This window comes from Zonotrichia leucophrys, chromosome 14 (assembly GCF_028769735.1).
Source record: "Zonotrichia leucophrys gambelii isolate GWCS_2022_RI chromosome 14, RI_Zleu_2.0, whole genome shotgun sequence".
NCBI classification, from domain to species: Eukaryota; Metazoa; Chordata; class Aves; order Passeriformes; family Passerellidae; genus Zonotrichia; species Zonotrichia leucophrys.
Genome location: NC_088184.1, coordinates 7,447,362 through 7,467,545, shown reverse-complemented (window position 1 = coordinate 7,467,545; position 20,184 = coordinate 7,447,362). Strand labels below are relative to the sequence as shown.

The window sequence follows — 20,184 nt, the reverse complement described above, 5'->3', positions numbered from 1 at the left end:
GACCGGATCCGTCCGGGTCAGCTCCCAGAACACACCGAACCCGTCCTGGGGAGCTGAGGGGCACAGGGACAGGACAGGCGGGACCGGAACCGCCCGGGTCAGCTCCCAACTCTTCCCACCGAACCCGTCCCGGAGAGCTGAGGCGGCTGCAGAGCTCCCGGGGAAGCTGGGGGAGCACACGGCGTCCTACGGGATGCAAGAGGGAACGGTGTCCTACCTGTCCAGCCAGAAGTGGACAGGATGCAGGGAAAGTTCCAATTTTGGTCATTCTATAGGACACTTTCACTTGGTTGTTATCATGTAAAAAACCCATCCAGTTAAGCCAGTCAGTAGGACTTTGCAAATACTGAGGCCCTCCCTCCACTGGTATGACTCTTTAGAAGTGTTTAAAACAAAATCTCAACAAACAAACCCAAAAAACATGGCTTGAAGTTAAGTATATTTGGAGGCAACGGCGTAGAACAGAGGGGAAACAAGTAGATTTTGGTTGTGGCAGCATTTTGTCTCATAAGGTACAGTGTGTTTAAAACTACACAAAGCAAATACTTGGGAGTTTCTGTAGTGCCAACATGTGAGGAGTGAGTCATCTTCAACATTATTCATATCAGAACACTGTAGGACAGATTACAGGGTTGTTTTAAAGCAGGTGGTCTTAGAACTAAAAATGCAAGATGTCCCTTTGGTACAGAGTCCTGGGCAGTTTTGGTTGGAGAACAAAAGCTCTCCTGAAGGGGCGTTTGTGTAATGCAATCCTGACATGAGAACCAGAGGCCTTCTGGCTGCACACCAGCAGCAACATGTGGAGCATGGACAAACAAAAACTTCTACAGATGTTAATGGAAATCTGGGCTTCCAACAGATCATAACCAGGGAAAACATTAGTGTGCAGGGTAGCACTTACAAAAGAAAAAAAAAAAAAAAAAAAGAAAAGAAAAAACCCCAAAAACCAACAAAACCAAAGCCCCACTAACACCGCAGAAAGTTCATTTTGTAAGAAAGACTATCACTTATAATGAGAGACTAAAAATCTGTGCCTAAGTGGAAGCCTTTCCTTCAAGCACCACCAAGAGTCTGACCCTAACCCTATTCTCTGGCACAGAGTTACTCTCCAGTTTTCAGACATTGTCAGTGTCTATTTTTCAAATCGAGTGTAATTAAGGAATAGTCTCACCTGTGCTACTGTTGTAATATTTGGAATTTTGTCAAGCTGCCAGTAAGTCCCAGCTGTGCATGGCCATCACTTTTCTGTTTAACAAAAGGAAAAGTAGTACACAGTCCATTGTTTGGGTTTGTTTTCTTTTAGTTCTAACCTTTTTAGGTGACATTTATTAGCCAGGAGGTGTCTGATACATTTCACATAGTACAGAAACAAGGTAGCAGCATTTCAGCACTCAGGGATTACTGGTGTTGAATAATAGCTAGAGCTGCACTGGAGAGCAAGCTGCATGCATTCTGCTGACAGAGTGACTTGTTCCTGAACACTTTTTACTGTCACTGTGAGCATGGAACAGGTTTATAATGAGTGCAATGCTGTATTGCAAGCTGGTGTTTGGTTTGAGCCCTGCCCCAACTGGAGGCAGGAGCTGCCTTTTCTGAGCAGTTGAGATGTACCTTAAGATGATCAGCACAGACACAGCAATTCTTGCACACTTTTTGACATTCATTAAAAAAAATTTCTTGAAGGTTTTTGAAATTTGCTTTCTTTGTGATGGCTCATGAAGTGGTGAGTTTTGATAATTTTTTATCATTTTCTGAGTTGTGATAATTTTTTTTTGTTAGTGTAGGGGGAGTAGGGCCAAATATGTGTTTGATCTGAGGTGCAGAAGTGCATATTACCCTGATTTCAGGGGAAAAAAATTAGTTGTGTTTCACAACTTTTCTTCCTTCCTTGACAGGTACTTATTCCCTAGGTTCTTGCTAGGATATAAACAATTAGTCCACAGAATTTCAAAAGATGCCAGATGTCCTTCAGAGTGTACCAACCTGTTTTGCAGGCTGTCACACATGGAATTGTGTAAACTCAAACACTACATTTTTAACAGGGCTAGTAGTTTGTTTTTCCACTTTGGAACAGCTGGTACTCAAAACAAAAGTGGAATTATGATAATTTTACTGGCAAAATATCCACTGGAGTGTAAATGGTCCTGTTTGCTTGAGGTTTTAAAGCATTATTAAAGCTTTTCTTGTTTAAATCTCTTCTGCATCAAAATGTTCAGAATAAATATACCAGCTCTTCATTTAATAAATGCTAAAATGCTTTTCTTATTGAGAACCACCCACATAAATCCATTCCCATGTCATGAATGACTTAAGTGATCAAGATTGCTTAGAAAAGAGGAGTCTGGCCCAACTTAGGGTTAACCTATGATGACTGAGGGGCAAAGAAATTGTTCCCCCACAACTGCAGTTCTTCCATCCTTGTGCTGCCTCTGAGCTCTGAGAGCCTGTGCTGAGTCTGTCCAGCTCATTACATTTAGTGACAGAATCATCCACTTTCTTTTTCCTCCTGGGCTACTCAGCTGAATCAAATAAGATGCATTTGACAAATGCCAGGGCTGGTATGAAGTAAGATTGGGGAACAGGACTTATTTTTTGGTGAGAGCAAGTTATTAATGCAATAAACTATCCCAAGGCAGCTTCAGCACTCATTTGCAGTGTGTGGTGAGTCAGTCCTGCAGCAGTGAAGTGGAGGGCTCTGCTCACATGGTCTGAGAAACAATGGTCTGTACTGTGGCAGTAACTCCCACCCAAGCTCCCACAAGCACTTGGCAGCCTGGCAAGGACACCTATGAAGTACCAATGCTTTAGCCATGTGAAGCAGAAGAGAAAGATGGATTTCACTAGAAAGCTCCAAACAGGTGAACAGCTTCAAGAAGTTACTTGCTCACCACCAACAGGTAAGTTTTTAAAATTCCATGAACTACCAACAGCCATAAAATGGAAAGAGAGTTGTTTTAGGTTTGAGTTATGATTTAATTGACTCAGTTTACCTTGACATCAACTTCCTGAGCTACTGCAACATGGGAAGAAACATTTTGGCTGAGACTGGGAGGAGCAGGAAACGAATACAACTTCCCTTTCTGGTGTGGCAGCAAGCTGGGATTGGGTGACACACTGTGAGCCATACCCTGATATTTAAAGGTATTCAAATATGTACAGTAGCTATGCACCTAAATGAGTAGCCTGATATTTAGAATTGCTTTGAAGTCAGAAAGAGCCTTTAGAAACAAAGCCAAAGCAACAAGTTATTTACTTAGGAAAAAGAAAGGACAGGAGGCAAGAGGTAAATTACTAGAAGTTTGACTAGGTGCCAGAAATGTATAAACTAATGTTCTTAAAGCCTGGCAGATTCTCTCTCCAGGTAGTCTGTGCAGGTGCAGCTGAGAACTAGAGAATAGAAAACACAACTGTTTCAGCATGTTGGCCTCATTAAGAGCCAAGTCTCTCCTAAGCTTTACTGGTGCTTGTGGAAGTGTCAGTGAATAAAGAGGCTTTTATATTTACACAAGACCATGTCTAATCCAAACTAAGACATCTTGCCCTGGAAACATCTTTTTACTGATTTGTTGTTCCAACACTGCTATTTAACAAATGCTCTTTCTGGCCTGTTCCTCTCCCTGTGCTGGGCACTGGCAGAACTGCAGTCCATGAATTCCCTCATGGAAATGTATTTGAAGCTAGTTCATTGGAAGAATTTCAAATAAAAGTCTTCTTTGGTTTTCCAAATGTAGCACTAGAGCATAAGCTCTGTTTCACTGTCCAATCATAGAATTAGTCCACATCTGCCAAGGAATTTAGAATTTGTCTCACATTTCATTGTGGGTTGGCAATGAGTACTTTGGAGCTGGGTTCTTCTATTTGAGGGCTCCAATCTAGTTAAAGCCTTTTTTGATGGCTCCTTTTGGAGCAATTAAACACAGGCTTCAAAAATGGCATAAAGTTAATTGGTCTTCTTTTAGATAGCAAAAGAAATACTTGAATTGCTACACCAAAATGCCAGTTTGTTATTTTGTGTCCATCTTCTCAGCTCTCAAACACCTCACATGCCCAGCTCATTATTTTTAAAAATAGTCATGTGTGTCTCTCACTTCTATGTGTATACACAACCTTTATTCTCTAAAAAGAAAGACTGAAAGGTCTTTTTTTGCAAGTGCAGTCACCTTTTTTCAGGTGACTCTAACTGGAGGCTCAGAGTTCTCAGCTGTGTGATCTATTGCTTAGTTACCCTGTATTGTTTAGGTCTCAGAGATGTGTAAGGTGGGTTCTTGTTGGATCTTTGCTCACAGTGCCTCTCTTTGAATGCACAGGCAGTGCAGCTCCTCCTTAGACAGGATTTCTTCTGTGGTTTTGATACTGTGAGACTCCAGACTGAAAAATAGGAGTGGGAGAGTAGTTTAGGTAAGTAGTTTTTCTGTCAAAACTGTTGTGTGTGTGGGTTTCTTGCTATGAAAGCTCAAAAGAAACAAAGATGGGGATTTAGGTGTGCACATTGTGAAGAACCTATGTGTATTTATAAACCTGTGACAGTTAAAATGTTGTAAATAGCAGAGGGATTGCTTAATGTGGAAGGAATGTGCTGAGCAAAGAACGCACATCCAAGGAAGGGAAGAGTGAGATCACTTCAGTGATGTAAACAGCGACTGACCTGGGGCTGGGAAGGTTACAGACAGGAATCTATTTGGAAGAAAGGCAGAGATTGTGGTTTCAGAGATCTGAAAGCCAGGTGAAGGATTGGTGGGATTGGCATCGTGTCAATCAAAATACTGAAGCAGCTGAAAAGAAATCTTGTGAATCACAATCCAGACCTCTGCTTATCAGCAATGTTTTGATTAGAAAATTCACCTTTTGCTTCCTTAGAAGCAGCATGGCCAGCAGGACCAGCACAGTCACTGCTGAGGCCACACCTTGAGTGCTGTGTCCAGCTCTCATGACAAGAACTGCACATGGAGGTGCTGGGTCATGTCAGAGAAAGGAGCAGAGCTGGGGAAGGGGCTGGAGCACGGTGTGCTGAGGAGTGGCTGGGATTAACACACTCTTTATTCCCAGCCTTTCTGACATGCAGGGACTCCCTGACATGGGGGAGCTGCTGGGTGCTGTCATAACTCCAGGCCAGATCTCCTGCTTTATAAATATGGTTAAAGTTTTGTAACACTTCAGTTTTATATGGACAGTTTTACACGCTGTCTGTCTCAAGGGAGGGGGAAATAGAGAACTGGTTCCATGTGGGATTTTCATGTGCTTTCTTTTCAACTTTCTAATTCTCTGGAATTCCAGTTGAGGGAGCATGTTGTCCATTAGAGATCCCTTAAGATTTTAGTTTCAGAAATGACTAAAGCAGAATGGCATTATTGTTATGAAGGAAGAATAACAGCATCATGGGATTTTTAAAGCTGCTCTTCTATGGCTAGTTAACATGTTAACATTGTTGCAGAAAATAATTACTTCATTATGGAATTGTGAGAATGAAATAGTGAGCTTGTTTCTAAATAGGCTTAATTACTCTAGAAGTATTCTGTGCCAGTATTCTTATTCCAGAGACAGCAATTTGCATGGGGAATTATTCTGGACTAGTGGTGGCTGAATCAATTACAATTTCCCTCCTGTCTTGAGAGAGAGCACACATTGACACTGTGATGCTGTACATGAGACTTTGAAAAAAATGAATGTGTGTTACTCAAACCCCTGAATAGCTAGAGAATTTGGCTAAAATTACCAGAACAAATATTTATGTTAGATTTTAGTGTATGCCAAACACTTCACATAATTCATAATTGTTCCTGCACATTTATTTTTGTTGTAACTCCAGTACTCCTGTTGGCATTATACTGCTGATGATTTTCAGTTTATTTTGTCCACCTGCAAAATCACTAAAATAGTAGCACATAAGAAATTATTTTTCCAACACAAAATGTGTTTACATGAAGTAATAAATTATATTTGCATTTTGTAAAAACTATTGTACCAACACAAAAATGTCACTGGCATTCTAACAAGCATTGGCTTAATCCAAACTTGCTTGCACAATTCCTTTTTTATGCATTGTCCTTAGAGGTTACATAACTATTCTGGCACATGTGGGATGTCAGAAAAATGAAAAGGTGTCCTCTTTGCCCCAAGGTTTTGCAGGCTATTAGGGCTGCTTTCCTGGGCTGTGCACTTCCTCTGTTCCATGAGCTGGTTCTTAGCTAAGTCAGCTTTGAACACAGTGGGGGACACAGAAGCTGTCTGTGATTTAATTGACTGTGTTTATACTATTGTTATTTTAATCACTATTTTAAAGGAACATTTTCTCTTCTGTTGTTTTGCTCTTTAATCCATTTTGGAAATACTCGGTGTAGCACCAGCAACATCACTCTTTTCAAAGCTGTGGTCTAATTAAAATGTGCTGAACCAAACAGGCAAAATCCACATTGTTCTTGTTTTTGCTCTGTGTGCAAATGACATTAAACAATATTTTGTCTAAAAGCAGCATTGTTCTGTGCAGCTTGTAAAAGTTAATGAGCATGATGAACCCTTTAATAGCTCCATCCTTTTATTTATTTACTAGCAGTGTGTACGCCATTCCTAGAACAGCTTATCTCCTCCCAGCCACACAGTCAAAGCATGCACTTCACAAAGATGGATTTCTGAAAAGAACTGTTTCAGAAAGTTTTAACACTGTTTGAGGAGATGACTGTCTATAAGACTGCTGTTCCTTGAAGTGCAATAACTTTTGAGAAGAAAAAGTGTTGTTTTTTGGTATGTACATTGGTCTTACAGATTTTTAGGATTGTTGAGGTGAGGTGATTTATAAGAGACTTTTTGGGGGGATTTATTCTGTAAATAGCTTTAGAGAATTGGAGAGGATCAGAGCAAGCCTGTAGTATAAGATTTGACAGTGTAGGTCAGTGGCCTTAGTGAGTGGGAAAAAAAGAGCTGTGCCAGCACAAAGCCATCAATGTAGAAGCAACTATACAACCAGAAGAATTCCTTTGTCAGCCTAGCTAATGCTGTTTGTGAAGGGAATGTTATAGTCCTAGCAGAAAACCCTCTTTCTCTTGGTAAGTGCTATGTAATTGTGCCAGCAGAATTTCTGAAGTACAGTCAGGCAAAAAAGTTGGCACAAGCTTCAACAGAGAAACCCCGAAGCAGTGCCAGAACAAAACTGTTGTTTAAGTTATGTGTGGTAAACAGATCTCAAGTTATTGTTCCGTGAAAGATGAATTTCAATCTTTAATCATTGACAGGATGATATTACTTACTTTGATTTTCCATCCAAAGTTCTCATTTTATTATTTTGGCTTAGACACAATAGCTTTTTTCAAATTAAATAGTGAAAGATAAAATTTTTCTTGACTGATCTCTGTCATGTAATATCAATTTAAATGTCACAAATAAGAACTGACAAAGATTTCTGGAACTCTTGAGTTTCTCCAGATGTTTAACAAAACTAACAGTCAAGTTTGGGTTCATGGCAGGAAATGCTCTGGCTGGATGTTCAGTGCTTGGTGTGCCCATTTCTGCCAGAGCAACATGGAACTGGAGGTGTCCTGCTGAAACGTTTGTGCATGTCTGTGTACAACTGCAATGGGAATTTCAGCTCCAAAGCTCCTGCTCTGCTGGGCTCCCTTCACCTGTACTCTCTTCACCAGTAAAAGTGATTTGATATTTTGAAATCCTGTTCAGCAATTTGATATCCTACTAGAACTGTCAGTACTAAAACCATTCTTCTAAACAACAATCAGAAAATATAATTTATACTGGTCTTTATAAATTGTCCCCAGATGTCACTCCTGAGTCAGACAGAAACATTTTAGTAACAAATCTGAGAATTGGTTTTCCTTTTCTCTTTTTTCTTCCTGTTGTTTCTGCAGTTGATACTTCTCTTTTTGCATTTTTTCCCATTGCTCTCTGTAAGGATGCCAGCTCCAGCAGGCCAATTTAACTTGTCTGAATTATTCTTAGAGGATGTCTTGGGGAGTCTTTGAATTTCAGTCACAGTAATACTTCCCTGGCAATACTTTGTGATTTATGGTTAAATGATTATTGTAGTTGATAAATCCTTTATTATTTTGTCCAACTCTGCTAATTTCTGCCATCCTTTTGAAGCAAAATCAAATTAAAAGAAGAGAGCATTTATTAGCATTAATGTGTAATTGTTTGGAAAGCCAGTGCAAACTCTGTCAATGCCATAACTGAACAAGAGCTGAAATGTAACTTTACTGGTAAGTAAGGCATATATTTATTATTCCCTAAAGGTAAATATCACTGTAGGAGAACCATCATTCCATACCATCATCTCATTTTTATGTGTGTTTGCATAGTCTACATATAGCAAATTAAGGTTCTGCTTAGAGGATTTAATGTGTATTGTACAAGGCAGTGGAACAATTATTAACATAACATAACTACAGTTTCTAAGTAACAATATCCTTAATGTCACTTAATGAATTTATTCTTAATGCTTCTGGTTTTTGTTTCATTTGTTGGCTGAATCCAATATTTTACTTTATAAACAGCTTCTCCATGCAGGTACAAAGCATCTTATATTAAAGCACACTTCTCCCAAAAAAATGCTTAAAGGGTTGTTTGTCTGGCTTTTTTTTTAATATTAGCTCCTTGCTATCAAAATTACTCAAAACTGAAAGTTGCACAAAAACCCTGTTAAGGTAGAAAATGTCTTTCTTACTCCTGGACTTAGGTTTTGAAATAATGTGTGCTTTAGATGTGTAGTGGGATCTGTCAGTGGGATCTATTGCTTATCAAGATCAATTGATTACATGCTTGCTTTATGCCCTTGAGGAGAGGAACTTCTGAATGTTAGCATGTGCAGAAAACAAGGGCAGCAGGCCATGACAACCATAATTCCTCACAGTTTTTTGAACCATTTGTTGCCTGTGTTTTGTCATTGCATACACCACTGGCACTGTGTACAGCTAAGGGAAAAGGGCTGGGACTTGAGTGGTGGCTGCTTAAAGGAATGACACAGTAGAGACCCTTTACTGTCATTGCTCCCCAGTTTCCAATGTGTGAAAAATGTATTGCTTAATTAGCAAGGATTTGTGGGTTGGGGCACAACTGTCAAAAAAATTAGTTTATCCTTAGAGGCTGTAAGCTTTGGGAAATAGTGGTCCAACTGTAGAGGGAGAATGATTGCTGTAAGAGACAGCATCATTCTCCAGAGCTCTGATGAAATGAGCTGTACTGTGCTTTTTACTTGGGGGGAAGTTTCCTAGAGTTTGACTGAAAACATGAGACTACTTTGTATTTACTTTGTGTCTTACAAGAAATATGTTTGAACTCTAACCAGCCATATAGGAAAACTTTCTGGCCAACTGGGAGAGAAAACATTTCTGCCACAATATCTTATTATCCTATATATACAATCTCAAATAATTAGGCATAAATGAATTTCTACTGTACTTAGAGTTTGACAGGACTTTTCAAATAAAGACATTGGTGCATTAGTTCACCAAATGTGGATTTCTCTGGTGGACCGAGTTGCATGTCACCAGTAGGTGATCAGCTGTTTATATATATAAATTTTTTTTCTGTGTTGTTTCTGGCCTTTTTTCCAGGCCCTAGGATGTAAAACTCCATGAACTGACTGGATTAATGAATTCAAGCTGTTTGCCATGTGGTCAGGTAAGCCCTCCAGCCCTTCCTCACATTTCAGAGTATACAGAGTGAAGAGCAGGACCATCCCTTTCACTAACACCAAGACAATTAATCAGCTTATCTGTATATAATCTAACCACATCTTTGGTGGCCTCCAGACACAGGCTCATTTTGTTATTTCTTTCCTTGCTTTTAGATCAACATTTCTCTTGCAAAGTCCCTTTACAGTTTTTATGAATAGTACCAATATCATATCAAGTAGATATCAGTTGTAGGATACATCACAGCAACACGTGGATTAGGAGTGCATCACAAAGTCCAACAGACAAATGCAAGGTGTTGCACCCCTGAAACAGCCACCCAGGAGTGCAGCAAAGGCTGGCATCTTTCACAGAATCAGTGGATCAAAGCTTAAAGAATTGGATCAGCGTGTCTGTCCTGAAATTCACTTACTGTACCTGTGGGTACCATCAAGAGGTGTCATGAGTATCATGAATTGGTATCATGAGTACCTGCTTTCTTGAGATCACTCTTGGGAATGTGATTGTCCTCTCCATGGCTGAAAAGGCTAAACAGCATCTTAAAAGCAAAACCTGAAATTACTCTGTGCATAAAGTACCAAATGGTGCTTCATCAGAAACAAGGATGGTATTGCAGCCATAACTGAGGTTTCTTCCCCCACAGTGTGATTGTATGGAGCAAGGCAGAACCAGTTTTATGACTTCAGCACCAGCACTGACTTCCTAGAGAAAGTTTTGGCATAACCCACAGTCTCTACCCTTATTTTCTTCTGTCACACCTAAATCAGAGTTCATCAATTCCTGTTTATCCACTAATCTTGAAGAGGGAGAAAAGCCTGTGATAGAAAGCCCTGAGCTGTGCACCTGGCCCATGGAAACAAGTGCAGAAGCCACACTAAGCATTTCCATCTGCCAGAGACCAGAATACAGATCTGTTAGACTGCTCCACTAAAAACAGTTTGTGTATTTCCACATGGTGCATTTTGTGGGAAAATGAGTCTCATAGTAATGTGGTTTGAAATTACAACTCCTTATACAATGCTTTTCTTTTATATTTCTGTAGTGAAAAAGGCAATTAACTTAAATATGATAAAGAAAGAGAGCCTGTAATTCTGATCTGTCTGTGGCAGTGATACTGGATAGAGGCAGTTATTGCTACTTGCTAGAAACTAACTAATTTCTAACACTGCTAATTGCTAGAAATTAGTTAACTTTGTATTTAAAATAAATTCTATTAGAATAAAATATCAAGATACAAATTATCTGTGTAAACTACTTTCATTGTGACAGTCTTTAGTCAAAGCTTTTTATTTTTTCTGTGAGGAGACCAAATACATTTTCAGAAATGTTACATTCACTGTATATACCTCTACCTGGCTGGGAAGAAGGCATCCTATAAACTTACTTTTCTGTGTTGGGTACTCCAGTTTTAGCCCAATGACAGTTCTGTATTATGGAAAAAGAAGTGAAAAATGCAGATGATGTTTTGAATCAAAATTGTAAAATATTAATATAGCACTTCTTTCATGATTAGAATGTAATCATATTAAATTTTTCATAGAAATATGGTTATAAGCAAAAAAAAAAAAAGCTAAAACCCCCAAAATGAACTAAGCAAAAATGCCAACCAAGCCCTAATAGGTGATAAATGAGGCTAATTCAGAATTGAGAAGCAATCACCATGGAAAAAAACCCCAGTTTTAGAGACAAGAACAATTATTATGAACTCCTGCTTGGAGATCTTTCTTCTCTACAGTTTGTAGTACTTAGCACCTGCTCTAGAAACATCTATAAATAACCATTTTCTGTTTCAGACAAAATTTACATTGAAAACTATCTTGGTGCAGCTGCTCAGTTTTTCTAAGATTGTGAATTGCCAAAAAAGGAGCAGTCATTCCTTGGGGACCTCAGAGTTAAATCCTTTTACTGTAACATGATCCCATGTAGTGGAGCTGTGATGGAAGTCCATTATTACAGCTAGCTGTTCTTAGAGTTGCTCAAACTGAGAACTCAGAAGCTTTCTGTAGATGGTCCTTGCTCTTTTACAATTTCTGTGGCTTTGTAGTTCCATAATTACTGCTCCTGATGGCACAGTGCCCCAAAAATGAATACTTTGATAATTTGCTGCTCTCTTGTACTCCTTGTCACCTGCGGTGTTCCAGCGCACCCCCGCCCTCCTGTGAAAACTACTGTGAGAAGAGTAAGTAAACTTCTGCAATCCTCTGTGCCCATGCTGGGCATCTTCATCTTGTGTTTTACACTCAGGTTTGATGTGTTGGACATGTTTACTGCACATGAGTTGTTGTTTGTGATTAATGTAATGCATCTCTTTTGTTTCACAAGGAACCGATTCGAGTGGAATCCTTTGGATTTGTTTGGGCATAGGGTTGATTTTAATATTCACTCTGTTTACCTTAATGGTCTTGTTTAAATGGAAGCACCTAAAGCAACAAAAACTGCAAAACACAGGTGAATAAATTCTTCATCAAATAATTTTAGATCATTGTACATTTTAGCTACTCTTAACATGTAAAACCATTGTATATATTCCAGATTCTCAGGACTGTCTTTGTTGGATTGTTTGGTCTTTGTTGGATTGTTTGGTATTCCTCAAACAGTCTCCATGAAATTATCATAGTTATTAGGGAATAAATATCCAGATGTTGACTTGCAAAAGCAGCAATTTCTCTTTGTTGTTTCTGGATCCTGTGAGGATTGTGTTGTTGTATATTCATACCTGGCTTACTTGCTGCTGTTTGAGAAATCATTTATGAAAACTTAAAAGCAAAAAACTTCATAAGGGTTTCACCCTCACTGAATGCAAAAGGAGTTGTTCCCAGGCAGACGATACACATTCAATATTAGCTTTTCATTTTATAAGACTTTAAATAATTTTATTTAATATTGTAGTCTGTGAGAAGCATATGTGGTATATTTTGTGAAGGTGAAAAAAGGTTTTTTCCATTTTGCAAATCCTGTATTTGTGAGGTTTCAGACAATAAATAATAACTGATTAGAAAATGTGTTGAATTATTTCAATGTTTATTCTGAAGTAGAAGGTTGTGTTGTCATAGAACAAAAGATTATCATATGTACATCTTAAAACTTTCACTATGTCTTAAAATTTTCACTGAGGTTGGAACATAGTTGGACCATAATGAAATCTGGACCTTTAACAGCTCTTTGTTCAGTATAGCATGATGTATGTACTAAATTAACTTCTGTATATTACAGACTCCTCTGTGGAGCCAAACAACATTCTCAAGGCTAATACTGAAAGCAGTGTGAACACAGAAGAAATCAGACACACACCTCCCAGAGAAACATTAATGTATTCAGTGGAAGAATGCACTTGCAGTGACTGTGGCTTGGTGAAACCTCAGACTGGCTGTGAAACTTCATTTCCATTACCAGCTACTGAAGAACGAGCTACTGTTCTAGTTACCACCAAATCTTTTGATTATTGCAACTATGTTCTGGGTGTTGGATGACTGGGAGGGAAGTGTTTTTGTACTGAGTAATAATAAATGAGTTATTCCAGTATAGCCGTAAACCTTAATACTTGCAGTCAGTGGAGAATGAAGAATACTTGCATCATCCTTGGAGATCTCCCATTGTGCTTGCATTAATATTGCCATTATTTCTAATTCTAGTATTTCATTAGTCAAGTATTTCTACAGTAACTTCAGACACTCAACTAGTTATTGGAATTTTCAATTTCAGAAAGTCCTTACATAGGACAGCTTTTTCTGCCTTTAGAGATTATACCTACTTACAGCACATATATACAAAATAAACAGTTTGCAAATATGTATGTTCATGTTAGACTCAGATCTTGTGCCAAAAACTACTTGATGGTACACAGGACTCTTCCAATAGGCAGAAATGAAGACCTACAGTACATCCCCACTCTTGAGTAATTTCAGCACTTGAAACAGGAATGTTCTAAAGATGGATAACCTGTAGAGTATGGAGGCCCCTGGGTTCAGAAGATGTCCCTGGGTCACCCTAAGGGATGCTGGTGGTGCTGGGGAGCACAGACCACAGAATCACAGAATGTCCTGAGTCAGAAGGAACCCACAAGGGTCACTGATATCCAACTCCTGGCCTTCGCTGCAATCCCTGCAATCCCATGTATTTCCTGGTGTGCAGGCTTTCCTTTCAGAGCCAAGTGTTTTCAGACTGAGATTTATTTCTCTTTTATTTATTTTTTTTTTTACTTACCCTTGTTAAATTTATAAGGATGCGTGATTAGTCATGCTAGACCACTCTGTGACCTAAAATTAGGAATATATATCTGTCACCTTGCCTTGCAAGCATTAATGTTACTTTCCCAATATTAGGCCACAATTTTATTCCTGGAAAAGTGCAACAGAAGCAACAACCACAACAACAATCATCTTTATTTGTAGCTAACATTCTACTTCAGGTTCCTGCATGAATGAGGAACTGAAGTATTTCATTGCATGAAATTTACAAATGATCAGCTACAGCATCATGAGGAGGCTGACACAAGGTTTGGGGTGAGTTGGGAGTTAGGCGCTCTGTGTCGCTTTGGCCACACAGGGCCAACACCTCTCAAATAGGCCTAGAGACTTAAGAAATTTGTTATTATCATCTTTTTGGTTTTATTTAACATGCCTTTCCGAGCTTCCACCCCGCACAGCACATGCGGGGTTATCTCCACTTTTCTCACCGTTCCTTTGGCGGTGCCGCGTTCCTGCCCCTCAGGACGGCTTTGCCCGCCTGGGGCCGGGCGGCTCCGGGGCCGGGCGGCTCCGGGGCCGGGGCGCGCTGAGGGCGCAGGGCCGCGCTGAGGAGCCCCGGGTCGGACGCGCTCCGCGGCGCTCCCGGGGCCGTGTTTACCTTCCGGGGCGCCGGGCGGGTTCCGGGGCGGGCGGTGGCTGCCGGCCCGGCCGTGGCTGTGCGGGAGAGCGGCGGCTCCGGCGGACGGAGCCCCGCGGGCACCATGAGCGGTGAGTGCGGCCGGGCCGGCCCCTCCGCCCGGGCCCGCCGGGCGCTGTGGGGGCTGGCGCGGGCAGAGGTGCCCGGGGGGCCCGGGCGGGAGTGGCACTGCCCTCGTTTTCCCCCGGTGCTCCCTGGTGCCGTGCTGAGGCACAGGACACTTGGGTCTCTTATCTCCACACCCCGTTCCTTGTTCTGGCTCCCCGAAGTGATGTTTTACCCCGTTTTAAATACTAAGTCTTGTCCTTGAGCGTGACACTGGCTCACAGCCTCACAGCACAAGTGATGCTGGGCTCGGGCATCTGTGTTGCCTCAGCTGTGCAAACTCATAGGAAATACTCCTGAGGAAATAAATGACCAAGAGAAAATAGGAGTTTAAAAAAATTAAAAATATGAGCTCAGGAGCATGCAGTCGGTGGGAGAGGTGAGAACCACGGCTTGTGGAGAAAGGGCCCTGTTGCTGTGTCCCTGTCTGAGTCCCGGTGAGGATGTGTCTGTCTGGATGCGGTAATTTCTGTGGTAGAGGGGAGCGGTGCCGGGGGTGTGTTAAATCTTGAGGGTAAAAGTGTGCTAAATCCTGAGCTTTTTGACGTGTTTGTCAAGGAAATACTCGAAGCTTTGCATGAGAATTATGACCCATAAACTACAGGACTGGGGGAAGCAGATCTGCTTGAATGAGCAAGCATGGAGATATTTGTTAGGATAGACATAAAATTTCTTATACACTTGTAGATGTAAAGGATAAGTGGTATTTATTTAATATGTATTAAAATACATTGGCAAGGACTTGTTTGGGGCTTTTTGAGAAGGGAGGTGCTTTAGTAAAACTTTGATGGGTTTGTTTGTCCATCGTCAGCAATGGAAGTTGCAGACAGCACTCTGCACCTGAGGACTGGATCACACATTGATCTCCCACCCTGGTCTAATGCATGGTGGTCTTTGTTGCCAAAGGCAGTGAGAAATAAACTGAGGAGTTAACTGGAGTAACTAAATGCTATCTGTTTTGTGGGGAGCAGACATTTCTGAAAGGGAACTGAAAAATAAAACCTCTTCACTTGTGTTTTTCTCTGTTTTGTTCTGACCTTTATGGTAGGAAGAAAGTTGAAGATTTTTGTGGGAGAGATGAGGCAAAAAAAGACATTAAAATGGGGAAGCCTCTTGTGGAAAATGCAAGTAACAGTGAAATCTTTCAAAGCATGGGAAAAGAAAGTTTCTCAAATGTTTCAGATCTTGACACAATATAGACTAAATCCTAATTACAAAATTTGTAAGAGTCATCGTTTTCATATGGAAAACCTCAGCCCTTCAAATTCAAACTGGGAATAGCCTTGTGCAAATTTATGCTAATTGGAGCCTAAATCTTCCTAGGAGAATAATCTTTGAGAGCTCTATTTGGATTCTGTGACTTAAAAGGCAAGGTAACACCTCATGTGGCCTAAAGCTTCATCGGGTAGTTATTTCTGTTACCTTTAATATTTTTTTAAGACAACAAAGAGATACATGTTTATGAGAAAAGAAACATTTCATTACTTAAAATAGAGTAATGCCTAGGGTGACAGTAACAGTAGTGGTTCAATTGCATAGTAACCGCTCATGTATAGCCCCTGCCAAGAATTGTGGGGGTTTTCCAACAATTTCAATTAGCAAGGTAACAAAAACCCCCCTAATGTTGCACTTTGACAAACATTACTGTTACACAGTGCTGTACAGTACTTTTCTAGAATAATATAAGTCAAACTGATCAAAACAGAAATATCTGAGATATCATTATCATGCTTGTTTCAGATAAGGGAGATGGCTGATGTTAACCTCTCATCAATTTTAACCATATCCTTCTTTTAGTGCCTGTAACAGCACTGCCTCTATGTACTTCTATGCCCAGTTTTAGGCCTTTTAACTAACAGAGGTGTTCCTAAAATATAGATGGAAGAACTTCTTAGTGACTATAATTATGGTTAATGTTTATTTTCTTTAGCTACAGTGTATTTCTAGTGGATGTGGTGGTAAATTCCTGTTGATGTAAGCCTCACCTTAATATTATTAATGCTGCTTACTAATTACATACTCATATTTTATTCTACAGTGCTGACAAGGCTGAACTATAAAGACAAATAACACAAGGATACAAGATTTATGTGCTTGTCAAGAATTGGGGGTGTTGTCATTTGTTTAATGACAGTTTCAAAATACTTAAAAATACAGCTTGTGGTGGGGGGAGTAAAGCAGTAGAATCATAATAATGTAGTATAAGGTAGCATTTAAATTAGGTCTGTGTTTGCTTTATTTTAAACTTGTGCCATCAGAACCTGCATTAGAGCAAGCAAGAGAGATTGCAGTCTGAAATGTTGCATTCAGGACATAAATGCAAGTTATATAAGAGCAATATGAGATTTATTTATTTTACTTATATGCTGCATGTGGTGCTGCAGAGGGCTTTACTGGATGAAAATCCTGCTTTCCTTTCCTTAGATGCAGTTTGCTGCTGCTGTAGGTGTGGATGTTTGTGTCAGAGCGTGGAGAGCAATTTGTTTGAAAAATAGGAAAGCATGACCTTGAACAACAGAAAATGAAGAGGGTCACAGAGGCAGGTGCAGCACCTGAGCCTATTTTAAACCCTTTTTGACCGAGTAGATGTTGGTAGGAGAAGTCTCTTGAAGTTTCTTAGTTTTTCAACCTTATGTTTTCACAATTATTTTTAGAGTCCAGTATGAACTTCCTTTTTTATGGCAATAGTCTAAATACAGCCTTTTTCCGAGTAATGCTGTTTTTATACATTCTGTGTTTTGTATTTGTATGTGTGTTGCTGTAGGTTTTACTGCTGTTCTGAATAAAGAGAAGGGTATTTTAGTCAGTTTGTAATACACTCTTGGACTTAGTCAGCTGGAGTTGATCACACTTAATTGGTGCTCTTGTCTAAAAAGATGCCCTTTTTTTTTTTTCCCCTGAAAACTTAGTTTAGAAAATGAAAATGTGGAAGAACTAAATCTTCAACAGAGTTAGTGGAAATGTATTTTTACCTTCCACCTACTGGAAACAAAACCATCACGAAATAGTACCATATTTAAATAGTACCATATTTTCTAGACTTGTTAGAAAGAAAAATATACCCTTAGCATGAAAAGAGACACAACCTAATCTTTCAGTTTTTTTTTTTTTTTAAACAGATGTAATGAGTATTCTTTTCCTTATACCTGTAAAATTTCTGTTAAGCAAAGGAATTTAGGATGTGCATTGAAGAGAAACCCCAGCTAAGCCCTCAGCAGAGACATTACATGGCCTTACAGCCCTGCTGATGGTGAGGGTGATCTGAACTTCAGGAATTACTGGTTGCAATCTCCTGCAGTCATGATTGTTAGTAGTGAAAATTTGCAAGTAAAATAAGGAGAAAATACACATTGCACTCAGTTTTGTGAAGTTGAGGTTGTTGGGTATCACATGCTTTAGTGGTTTAGAACATTAATTAGTATAATGAACATCAGTATGTATTCTGTATTTATGGATTTTTATATTGTCATAGTTTGGAATCTAGTTGCAAACCATTTCTGTTATCAGATAGACACAAAGAGTCCCAAGAGATGTGAATTTAAAAACTATCATGTATTGCATTTGGAAGACAAGCTTGACCCACCTACTAATATTTTCATTTGATAGATGTTTTTCTGGTCATGCAATTATTCATTGCATGCATTTGTTCTGATGTTGTCTCAGGCTATTAATATAAAGAGAAATATTGTGTTGTGCCTCTTCTTGCAGGTGTGTGGGTAGTGTAAGACTAAGAGTAATGAGTTTTGAAACAACAGAGAAAATCTGCAGAGTTGTGTATATTCAGTGTTACTGAATGTGAGAGGCTGCTCGGAAAGTTGAGATTTCTTCCTTATTTTATGGTGATGTGATTTATTATAAAACAAATGGATACAGAGGCATGTATACATCTCCATTTTGGCAATGGATGTCTGGTAGGAACATTGAATATTGTTTAATAGACTGTAACCCCTGCAGGAGCACAGAGGGGAATGGTAGGGATTGTATGAATTTAGCTTTATCTTCCCACTGGCATAGCTGGCATAGCTGTTAGGAAGTGAAACCCATTTGGTGTGGGGTTTGAACTGGAGTCCTGGACTGGCACTGGGCATTGTCTGTGGGCACTGGAGTGCTTGACTGAGAGCCCCAGAGCTCACACATCACATGTCTGCACACTCTGAGTCACAGTTCAAAAGGGGAAGCACTTCTTGAAAATGCCCTGTAATCAGCAAAAGCAGCATTGAGAAGCTTGCTTAGCAGCTATGTTTGCTTGTTTTTCCTGTTGTTTTCATTATTCTGGCAAACTGTGGGGGTTTTCTTCTGTTTAATGACTATATGAAACTATATGGAATATAAATTCTATTAATATAGATTAATATGAATACATATAAAACATTATATCAGTATAATGGATATTTCTATGTTGTGTGAATATACATATTTAAAGGCAGAGTCATTTCAACAAATTCTGTTATGTCCTGCTGGTTTAAAAGCAAACTGTTTTGAATGGGATTATGAAGAGAGGAAATTCTGGGGTTTGGACCTCTCACTGTTGGATAGCAAGAGGAAGCACATATCTGTGATGTCATCTCTGTTTGCTAGTGTGTGGTGTTTGATTTTCAGTGTTGGGAGGAATTTGCTCCTGCAGAGTTTGGGTAATTGGCTTTCAGTCCATATGTACATTAGTTGAATGTTCTTTGAGAGAGAAAGGAGAACAGAATGACTTAAACCCAAGAGAGGTCACAGAGATGAATGCTTTGAACTCAAACTGAGAATAAAGAAATTACAGGGGCAATGTAGGTTATCTTAAAGAATAAATTTTACCATATTCATGGGAGTTTATAAAGGATATTCCAAAAAGCAAAGTATTGTGTTATTGTTGAAATAGCTTGAGAAGTTAAAGATTGTCTTGCATAGTTCCTTATATAGTAACAAAATAGATTTTATAGGTGTTAATCAGAAGAACTATGCTAGTAGTTACATTTTAAGGGATTTACTGTAACAGTTGCTCTCTGCTCACCTGACTTAAAGCTCTTTCTGCACTAAGGTTTGACAGCAAGAAGATACTCCTGGTGTCTCACTCTTGTTTTCCATTCTTTTCTAGTGCTGTGATGCTGTGCTACACTGGTAGTAGTGCTAAGAAGCTCAGGGCAAGCTGTGCATCAGCTTGAATAATTATTCTGTATTTGGTACTGGTGAAATGTATCTTCAAAATGTTACTAACATAAGAATCAAGATGGTATTTGAAACATTATTGCTGCCTGTTAGAAAAAGGCTACTTGAAACCTCAAAGCATAGTTCATACTGCATCATTTTACTTAGAGAAAATACATTAGTTAATTTAGTGGAATAATTGGCTTGGGAAGAAAGTTTTCTGGGCCCAAAAGAAAGACATTTGTGTTGGCCCAAATGTATTTTAAAAACCAGTTTCTTTTAAAATGATATGATTTTGTTGGATTTCAGGTTCACAGACCAACGACACTAAAAGACAATTTCTTCTAGAACGGCTGCTGGATGCAGTTAAACAGGTGAGAAATCCAACAGACATTTCTGCACTGCCTTACTCAGAGTTGTCACTACT

The 20,184-nt window shown here is 39.4% G+C and overlaps 2 protein-coding genes across 7 annotated transcripts in view; both read left to right on the top strand.

The window, feature by feature from the left end:
- Positions 1-2,671: 2,671 nt before the first annotated feature.
- The window catches only part of SNX29 (sorting nexin 29), a 113,409-nt gene continuing 95,896 nt past the window's right edge, over positions 2,672-20,184 (top strand). For 2 of the 6 annotated variants that reach the window (XR_010442085.1, XM_064726332.1), the window contains exons 1-4: positions 2,675-2,897; positions 4,308-4,398; positions 9,558-9,624; positions 20,067-20,131. Coding sequence is in view for 5 of the 6 variants with exons in the window: in XM_064726332.1 (XP_064582402.1) it covers positions 9,615-9,624; positions 20,067-20,131 (75 nt within the window). In the remaining variant the exon portion in view is untranslated. Of the gene's footprint in view, positions 2,898-4,307; positions 4,399-9,557; positions 9,625-14,530; positions 14,594-20,066; positions 20,132-20,184 lie in introns of those variants that run through there. The other 4 variants (XM_064726328.1, XM_064726333.1, XM_064726331.1 and 1 more) reach the window with 4 other exon arrangements.
- On the top strand, positions 11,697-13,108 carry TNFRSF17 (TNF receptor superfamily member 17; the record flags this gene model as incomplete). The annotated part of the gene is made up of 3 exons (XM_064725724.1): positions 11,697-11,817; positions 11,961-12,086; positions 12,852-13,108. Coding segments are annotated over 3 exons (504 nt in total), but the record flags the coding sequence as incomplete, so codon positions are not given.